General features: G+C 43.8%; 1 protein-coding gene across 1 annotated transcript; it reads left to right on the forward strand.

The window, feature by feature from the left end:
- Window positions 1-1,146: 1,146 nt before the first annotated feature.
- TYMS (thymidylate synthetase) lies at window positions 1,147-9,655 on the forward strand. Its single transcript, XM_039845030.1, has 7 exons — window positions 1,147-1,409; window positions 3,208-3,281; window positions 4,060-4,234; window positions 6,454-6,555; window positions 7,317-7,492; window positions 7,833-7,904; window positions 8,558-9,655. The coding sequence occupies exons 1-7, from the start codon at window positions 1,208-1,210 to the stop codon at window positions 8,693-8,695; spliced, it is 939 nt and encodes a 312-aa protein (XP_039700964.1). The 5' UTR covers window positions 1,147-1,207; the 3' UTR covers window positions 8,696-9,655.
- Window positions 9,656-10,197: the final 542 nt, after the last annotated feature.

Genomic DNA, 10,197 nt, shown 5'->3' on the forward strand with positions numbered 1-10,197 from the left:
GTGGGGCCTTTGTGAGCACTCATACAACCAAGTACCAAGAACGTGGACTTTCCAAGTATGAATTTTGTGCAATGTTCCTTGAAACCCTTCCTTAGTCTGTTCTTAGAGGTTCTCCCCCACCCCCTGCCCATCCAATTAACCCAAATAGCCAGCTATTTTGTAAATTATCTTTGATTCCATTTATCTTGTATAGGCTTCGTGCCATATAAAGACATGCAACATTGTTTTTGCTGAAATCAGGCAGATCTGCAGATGAAAGATATTACCAGAATCTGTTTTCCTGTTACAAAAATGTTAACCTTGAGTTCAAGAGGTACGCTTAAGCAGAAAGAATCCAGAAACTTGCAGAGAATAAACTTGAGATAACCAGGGAAAAAAAGAGTTTATTGAATAGCAAGAAATAATGTTTATGTTTCCAACAGAGCCCACATCTTACTCTTCATAACTCCGGATGTAGCAACAAAACATTTATTGAGCATCTATTATGTCCTCAATAAACAATTGTTGATTCAAAAGACTGCTTGCTGCATGTACATGTATTGGTACATTTTAAACTTATTATCAAATAGTTCCACCCAACAGTTGTTTATATTACCAACGTTTCACTAAAATTTAAATTTTTGCTATTAAAAGTTTGAAAACGTCTGGTCGTCATGTAAAAAAGCTGCCTTTCCCGCCTGCTCCAGCTGCAGGCCTTCAGTGAGGATGAGAGAAAATGAAAATGTAAATCACTTGTTAGCACGCCCCCACCAGCCATAGGTAAACATAGCTCAAATAACAAGGTTTTCTTGGTTTTTAATTTTTCGAACACATGGAGATGTCCCAGGCTCCACTGCATCAGCATGAAGAAGTGGAGCCCGAAACTTGCCAACTAGAGCGGTCTTTCTCAGCCAATGCCCCAAGATACAGTCTTTAGAATTACTGTCTAGGACAAAGGTTCTTAACTTTTAAAATGTGATCAATGCGACCGGATTCTGGAGGCTTGTGCGGGGCGCACGCGGTGAGGTACGGTACATTGCCTCCACCCAGCGCGCGACTTCGCGCGCTCCTGGGACGTGAGGGGGCGTGAGACGCGGTGGGCTCGGGGCGGACCCTACCTCATCCAGCAGGAAGAGGCGGAGTTGTCTAAGCGGCGGGAAAAGAGGCGGTTAAAACGGCTAGGCTGCATTCCCGCGGTTGTCTTTGTCCCAGCAGTCGCGCACGCACCATGCCAGCCTCCAGTTCCGAGCTCCCGCGCCTGCAGCTGCTGCCCCCCGCGCAGGAGTGGGGCGCGAAGTCGCGGCCCCACGGGGAGCTGCAGTACCTGGAGCAGATCGAGCACATCCTGCGTTGCGGCTTCCAGAAGAATGACCGCACCGGCACCGGCACCCTGTCGGTGTTCGGCTTGCAGGCGCGCTACAGCCTGAGAGGTAACCGCGGCTGCCCCAGGGGCGGGGGAGGGCGCCCGCCGGGTGGGCTCCGAGCTGCAGCCGAGGAAAGCGCGCGGGAGAGGCTGCGCCCGCGGTTAACGTTTAGTCCTAACCTCAGTTCTGAGAGATTGGGGAAGCATCTTTATCCTCACTTTACGGACGCCGAAGCCGCAGCTCGGATTAGAGAGCTGATGTGCGGAGGGTCACACGGACAGGAGTGACGGCTGGGAAGTAAAACCATGCAGGTCCTTGTGGCTCCAGGACCTGTGCCCTTAATCACCCTGTTATGCTGTCTCTCCCAAAGCGGGCACGACCAGCAGGGTTTGCCTCGTACTATAGAGTGGGAGAGAAGTGCCCGGGCTTGAGCCGCGGCGTGGCTACAGGTCTGGGTTGTTACTCTTCCCCGCGCTGTGTTGGCCCTTCCGCTTCGCAAATTCAAAATTGGAGCCAAAATTATGTAGGCGGGGCAACGGCGGCGGGAAGAGCGCGAACCTAGAGGCAGAGTCGGGAACTTGTTCGTGACAGTTTTCCCATCTGGTCCCCCAAACTAGCTTTCCTCTTAAACCTTGAAACAGCAACTCGAGAGTCCGAGTAGAAATTCTTGTCTTTTCCATTAAAATAGGATGGCTTCTGGGAAGAAGTGTCTATTGGGGGTTGGTGGGGTCAGAGTCAGACTTTCAGGGCGGAGTGGGGGTGGGCACAGGACATATATCTTTGACACAGGTGTGGAGGGCGAGGGACCCCATATATTGGTGAAGCAGGTTTACTGCAGTCTGGGGAGAAACCGTCTCTACACTCCACACCCATTCTGAAGACTGAAAAATATCCCGCCGCAGTAGCTGAACTACCTAGGACAACTTGGGAAATTCAATTGAGCAGAGGGACCCACCTTCCTGCAGCTCTAAGTGTAGTTGGCTCCAATGAGCCACAGACCTAGTTTTTACTCCCGCCCCTCTGTTTAAACCTTGTTACTTAATCTCTCTGATCTTCAGCTTCCCGATGTGCTCAAAATGGAGGAAATAATGCTCAGGCAGTACTCATAAAAGTAGGCACTTGAAAAATCTGCCCTTGTTACATGAATATCAACTATACAACTGAATAGGTACTGAATTTAGAGGTAGGCTTTTACATTTATATCTCTGTCGTTTGATGCAAACCTCTGTATTCTGCCATGGTGCCTGTAAAGTGGAGATCATAACTGCCTCATGGAGGCTTGTCTTGAGGATTAAATAGCATCAGGCATATAAAGTGTTTCAACAGTTAGTGTTTTGGGGACACTTAAAACATAGGTTAATTTGCTTTGCAAATCTTTGAAAACTATTCTGTAGTTTTGGCCACTGTGGCTTATACTATCCCAGAGTCCAGAGGAAGTTTCTCCTGGCAGGATAATCATGGAATAGCTCTGGGAACCTTCAGACTTTGCCTGACGGCACACTTTGTATGCTGTCTTTACACCTCTGCAAAGGAGTCACATCAACAGAGTAGTGGATGGTCTCTCTTTCCCTGTCCTCACAGGTACCCCTGCCTGGCCCCTGCCCCATCTCATTGTGTGAAATTCCTCTGTCCATTGGATGAAGGGCTCTGGAGGGTGGTCTCTGTCTGAATTGTGTCACTGACTTGCACTGTAGCCTGGGAGCTCCACCCTGATCTAGAGCACCCACTAGGCAGGAGACGAAGTTTTCCAGTTGTTCCTGTGTTCACTCCAAGGTCTAATATTCTGGGGCAGTTTTTTTCCACGTGGAAAGTTGGGTGGCATGTTTTATTTTCCATCTTGAAGTTATATGGCAAACTTTTTCAGATGAATTTCCTCTGCTGACAACCAAACGTGTATTCTGGAAGGGTGTTTTGGAGGAGTTGCTGTGGTTTATCAAGGTAAAGAACAATGTTAGAGGACAGGCACAGAGCCCAGGTTGTGTTGCACCATAGCCTTGCTTGTAACATTAGAGCCTATCATACCTGAAGGCACCAGAGGCTGATAGGGGTCTGTCCTTGACCTGGACTCACAATCAGGATACAGGTTAAGATAACAGGGGCCAAATCTAATAAGACAGAATAGAAGATCAACATGAGGCTTGTACTTGGCAAAAATGAAAACAAACCAATAAGACCTTAACTGTGCGAGTACAGGTTGGGGTAAACATAACTTGATAGTGGCACATATAAGGTATGTGACAGATTCATTTGCCAGAAAAGCTAGACTGATTAGGCCATCTTGTAGAAGTATTCTATACACCAGATCTAAGGTACACCAAACAGATTGTATGTGAGGCATTAAATTCACTCTAGGTATCACACTCCGACACAGAACACATTTGGTTAAGAAACACAAAACCACTAATAGGGTGGGAATAATTAAAGGACTTGGAGGTGTTTGTTTAGCATAGAAAATTTAGTTGAGGGGAACAAGAAAAAAGACTTGAGAGGGTGGTTCCAAAGAAGGGATCACTGTCCTGGAGGCCCTCCAATTTGGGGCTGGGACCACCATGCTTAAAGATGGGATGGGCCGTGCAGGGATGTGTTGAAGCCTGTCACAGGTCTGTCAGCACAGGCCAGAGGCCAGCTTATTGGGAGGAGGCTGTTGGGGGTTGGGTCCTGATGACTCAGAAATCTGGTTGAGTGAATTCACCTGCTCTACTTCCATCTCTTCCAGGGATGCACAAATGCTAAAGAACTGTCGTCTAAGGGAGTGAGAATCTGGGATGCCAATGGGTCCCGTGACTTCCTAAATGGCCTGGGATTCACCTGCAGAAAAGAAGGGGATTTGGGCCCAGTTTATGGCTTTCAGTGGAGGCACTTTGGGGCAGAATACAAAGATATGGATTCAGGTGAGGAAACAGTGCTGCCTAAGATTCCTGAGCGCCCATCGTAGTGATTTTGCTCCACGGTTTCAAGTGAAGTATCTGGGAAGCTGCTGTATAACTTTGACCTTGTGAGAGATTGTTTCAGATTCAGGAGCCACAACTATAACTTGTGGAGGTCAGATCACTCTTGGTGATTAGCATTATTGGGTGCTTGGCACTTTCTGTACCTTGTTTCGTTCAGAGTTGGTGACACGATTGATCGCTGTGTTGGGGAATAAGGAAGGAAGTTCATCTGGGGGGTTAGATACCCAGGGAGTGCCTTGCAGAGGCTTTGATCTCCCTTTTCTTTTCAAGACCTAGCCACCCAGCCCACTGTAGGTGGCACTGCTGTGATAGTACAGTTCTCAGGTCACCCTCTCGTCCTCACCCTGCTGGGTGGAAGAAGATGAAACATCTCACTCCTAGATGTCCACCTTCCTCTGTAACCATTTGCTGAGTGTCACAGAATCCAGCCCTGGTTTTTTGACTCTTCCTGTCAGGGATTACAAAAGCAAAATCGTACCTTGGGGTAAGTGGACACACATGCACAGGAAGTAACAGTTTGCTGGCTAGGCAGAGACCAGTAACCTGGGGAGCATGAGTCTCATCTAATGGGGATAGGCACATCTCACATCTAGAGGGATATGGGCCTGATATTGTCAGAATTCTTTAATAAAAGCCTAAAATCTGCATTTTATGTGCAATCTTAAGTTTTTTTGAATGTTAGCAATTTGATTAAGTTTTAAAATCGTGTGCAGATAGAGAGTAGAATGGTGGTTGCTGGGGTTGGGCAGAGGGGTCATGGGGAGTTGTTTAATGAGTATACAGTTTTAGTTTAGGAAGATGAAAAAGATCTGAAGATGGATGGTGGTGGCAGTTGTACAACATTGGGAGTGTACTTAATGGTTAAAATGGTAAATTTAGTATTAATGAAAACTTTACCACTATCTTAAAAAATGCTGTGTAGTCCATACTGTTTCTGCACGTAAATGGTCTGTTGGTTGTTAGTATGCAACCTTTGTTCTAGGACATCCTCAGGGTGTGAGGCTACTCCCCTGTCTTAAATCTTGCCTACTGTTTAATTATTTATTCTTGCTCAAAGTGCCTAATTAAATCATGTCCTAGTCTAAAGTTGTATGACCACTCAGCTTTTGGACTTCAATAGGAGAGTTTGTCATTCTTGTTTATTTTTAAATTTTAACCTTTAAATAATTATAGGTTCACCGGAAGTTGCAAAAAAAAAGAAAAGTACAGAGGTCCTTGTACCCTTCTCCTAGTTTCCCCCAAAGGTAACACGTTGTATAAATTGATGTTGGCAAAATCCATAGCTTATCAGATTTCTCCAGTTTTATGTGTCTTCGTTAGCATGTATGTATGCAATTTTAGCACATTTATAGATGTATGTAACCACCACCACAATGAAGACACAGACTGTTCCACCACAGTTCATCTTTTTTAAATCCTTCATATTGCCTTTTTTGGAACTGATTTCTCCAAAAAATTTAAGAACTGTTGGACTAGAACATAGTCTGGTACCAATAAATGGAAATTTAACCAGAGGAGAACATGAAGCTCCATACTTCTCAGCTTCCAGTTTCATTTCAGAAGGAGGCAAATTAAAGTCCAAAGATCAGAAATGAGAGAAAAGTACAAGTGGTATAATGATTATAGAGGTTTCCTGATATTTACAAACTAATAGGTGTTTATCTGCCAGGTTGTAATTTTATGTGGGAATGTCGGAAGAATAGTGTCATGGTTGTAGAAAACTCACAATCCTCTGTTGTGCGTATGGGAGGCTATATTCTATTTAAGATCTAGTACTTTCTGTGGGACAAGAATAAACTAGATCATGCCAGTGAAGTGTGATAAAAATAGTTGATGGGTATAGAGACTTAAGTCTTTTGGGGACCACTGGGAGAAACAAATTGTTAAGATTGGGGAGAGGGAAGAGGTGACACCATGACCAACCAAATATTTAAAGGATTCTTACGTAGAAAATAGACTTCATTATGGCTCCAAAGGACAGACCTAGGAGCCTAGACTAGGCCTTGAATTCATCATAACCCAGTGAGATCTGAGAAATTTGTAGAGTACATCGGATATCTTGTAACCACGGGCCAAGGTGGGTTATGGAAGGACAATGTGATGACCTCTTAAGGCCTTTGTGATTATGTGCACATGTTCTCTTTCTGATAATTCTACAGATTATTCAGGTCAAGGAGTAGACCAACTGCAAAAGGTGATTGACATGATCAAAACCAACCCTGATGACAGAAGAATAATCCTGTGCTCTTGGAATCCAAAAGGTTGAAAGCATCCCAGTCATTTTCTCGTGTTCTAACTAGCCCAAAGGGAAGCACTGTGGCCTTGTGCATGGGAGGCAGTGCGAGGCAGGCCCTGGGAACTGCCCCTAGCCACATGTCTGGTTGGGTGACCCTGGGCAAGTCACACTTGGCCCTATTTTCACCTTCAGAGGATGGGATTGGACCCAGATGGTCTTAATTTGTATAATTACTCTAAAATGGGTTTTAAGTTGCCTATGAAAATATATACAAGATTTTAACATTTTAAATGGAGGCAGATGAAGTTTCAGATCACTTCTATTTCTATGTTAACAACTGTATTATAAAATGAAACTTTACTAAAGTGTAGTAAATACCCAGAGTGGAATATTTGCATCTATAATAGAAGCTTTGGATACAGGAGGGTGTGCCTGAGACACTAGTTTCCTGTGGTCCCTGCAAATGAATGAATTCCTCCTGTACTTATAGTGTGGTGCTATGAAGGTAGCACAAGTGAGTAATTTCAGCTTGGGTGGGACAGCGTTGCTTCTGTTGTAAACATACATCACAGGTGTCTGTCGGCTTCATGCCATCCCTGGGATTGGAATGGTCTGCTTTTGTCATGAGGGGAAGGTGTGAGTTATGGAGGTCACTGTGGCCCAGTGGTTCTTTCTCATGATACTTCACTTATGAGTTGACTTCTGTTTCTCTTCTGTTTTACTTGGCCTAAATAGTGGTGTTCTTTAAAACTACCATCTTAATTTTCCTCTGTGCTGGCTCCTCAGATCTTCCTCTCATGGCCCTACCTCCATGCCATACCCTTTGCCAGTTCTATGTGGTGAATGGTGAGCTGTCCTGCCAGCTGTACCAGAGGTCAGCAGACATGGGCCTTGGTGTGCCCTTCAACATCGCCAGCTATGCCCTGCTCACCTATATGATCGCACACATCACAGGCCTGAAGGTGGGATGCTCTTGGGAAGGAACGATTGTCGCTACCATAAAGCACTGAACTCTTAGATTCTTTAACATGAAAAAATCGATTGCAGAGAATTCTGATTAGTTTTAAATATGAACTGGTTTACCGTGGAACTTTCTTGTCCTTGCGTTCTGTATAAACAGGTTTATATAGGTTGTTTATAATATAAACTAACAGGAATTAACTTTTCTTAAAAGGAACACTTGTTAAATTCTTTATTTTCTGAAGAGCTTTGAGATAGCTACATGCTTATATAATGTGTTTTTAAATAATGCGTTTTAAAGGGATTGAAATTAAAATACTTTTTTGCTTCCATGTAATTTAGCCAGGAGACTTTGTACACACTTTGGGAGATGCACACGTTTACCTGAATCACATTGAGCCACTGAAAATGCAGGTAAGAATTCTATCTCACACTTTGTAGTTTGGTCCCTTCTCTTGATAAGAAGTTGATTTATGGAAATCCTTCCTGTACTAGGCATTCTTCTTGGTGCTATGAAGGAGATAAGATGACCTGTTCTGACTGCAAGGCTTAGGTTTAGGAATAGGTGGTGGGCAGGGACAAGGAGACACATACCTCGATAACCACGGGCACCTAATGCGACAGATGCCATGGGGTACTAAGTACCAGTACCAGAAAGTGAGATGTACAGATGTCATCTTTCTTTGCCCTTTCTGCCAAGAACAATTGGCACGGGGATTATGGTACTCACATAGCCATTCTGAGAGCCTACTATGAGTTACAGATACCAAAGTAAAAAACTGTGTCCTGCCCTTAATAAATTTACCAAGAGCGCTCAATTATAAAAACTTATCGGGAGCCGCCAGATTCCCGATACCACGTGATTCCACAAAATATCCTTCACCACGTTTGTGATAGTCGGTTATGCTCCAGTATTATATAAGGGACAAGGCATGTACAGTGGTACACCCCTGTAAAATGATACTTTGTTGAGAAAATAGTGTTCTTGTTTCATTAAGGGACATTAAGAGCAGAATTAAAATAAGTTGTACAGATACAGCAAAATAATGGTCCTATGTTGTTTTTAGCTTCAGCGAGAACCAAGGCCTTTCCCAAAGCTCAAAATCCTTCGAAAAGTTGAGACAATTGATGACTTCAAGGCTGAAGACTTTCAGATTGAAGGGTATAATCCTCACCCAACTATTAAAATGGAAATGGCTGTTTAGAGTGCTTTTAAAGGAGTTGTTTAAAGGATACTTTCTTTAGAGGTTGGACTGGGTGCTCAGGTGAAAGTTCTTTTTGCTCTAAAGCAGAAAGATCTAGGTCAACTATTAGGTTGGTGACCTATCAGTTATTATTCATTAACTTTAATTTTTAAATTAGAGTTGACAATATTGTTTCATATCAGTTACAGGTGTACAGCATAGTGCCTAGACATTTACACAAGCTATGAAGTGATCCCCCGATTAGTCTAGTATCCACCTGGCACCACACACGATTCTTACAGTACTATTGACTGTATTCCCTATGCTGTACTTCACATCCCTGAGATTTTTGTTTCTTTTAGCCTCTTAAAGAACTTTCTAAAGCTCCTTCTTTTCCAGCCACCCATTTCTCTTCATCAGCTTCAATCTTATAAAAGCAAATTGCTGATTTCTCTTTGAGGTTCTTCAGCTTTATCTCCTCAGTGAGTCCTTTTCAAACGTGGCCTTTTCTATCCTGAAAGCTTTCCCCTCCAGCTGCTTTCTCCTAGCTTTCTTTCCTCCCAGGTGAAGTTCGATGTTTACCCTCTGGCACTGTTGTCCCAACCTTCTTGAGTTAACACAAGCCCAGACACTGGCAGGCTGTTCAGTATTTATCCTGCCTTCAAGCCTCCACAAGCTACATAGGGCTCGTCAGTCTTGGGCGCCCTGGTGAGGACCCCACAGAATCAGAGCTCGCGAAGTTGACCGTAGACGCTGCCTGGTAGAAGTTTACTTTTTCATTTTTTGTAAAAACATTAATCTCCTAAATGTCTTTTCTTTTAGCCTGGCATTTAATATCCAGAATAACCTGATGTTGGACAAATTTTCTAGCCCCGCCTCCCACTAACCAACCCTCTTTATGAAATCTTAAGGTCGATATGCCTGGGATCTTCATTCCTCTTCACACTTTGGTTCTTTTTATTAAATTTTTTCATCTATTTATGTATTGATTGGTTGAGATGTACCTTGGTTCTTTTGCTTACTTTTCCCCACCTTCCACTTGTTGGCAATCCTGTTCATTCCACAAATGTCACCTCTCCCGAGATGTCTTCCCTGATTTTCTTTATTTGCACCAGTCACTCTTGGGCTCTATGGCTCTGTTTATGGAAGTGATTACTGCTTGCCCAGGTGTTGTGTGTGTGCTCATCTGTCCTACCAGGTTCTGGGCACCATCTCCTGGGGACAAGGGCTGTACCATGTTTGTGTGTCTCCAGCATGAAAAGGCTTGGCACACTCGCCATCTTGACCGGTATTCATTAACTCTTAAGGCTGTTGCTACTGACAGATTATCTGTGCTGGTTCTCGTAGTAATAAAAGTCGTTGGGTTTGGTTAACTCTGAGGATGTACAAAAATGCTGAGATTGTGGATAAAGTCAAGAGAGTAAAAATTTATGTATTCCTAACAAAAACGTGTACATGCATTTCAGTCCCATGTTTTTATGAAGCTTAGTGATTTTCAAGAATTTTGTAAGCTATTCCTCAAT

The sequence above is a fragment of the Pteropus medius genome, unplaced genomic scaffold (assembly GCF_902729225.1).
Source record: "Pteropus medius unplaced genomic scaffold, Ma_sr-lr_union100, whole genome shotgun sequence".
Lineage (NCBI taxonomy): Eukaryota > Metazoa > Chordata > Mammalia > Chiroptera > Pteropodidae > Pteropus > Pteropus medius.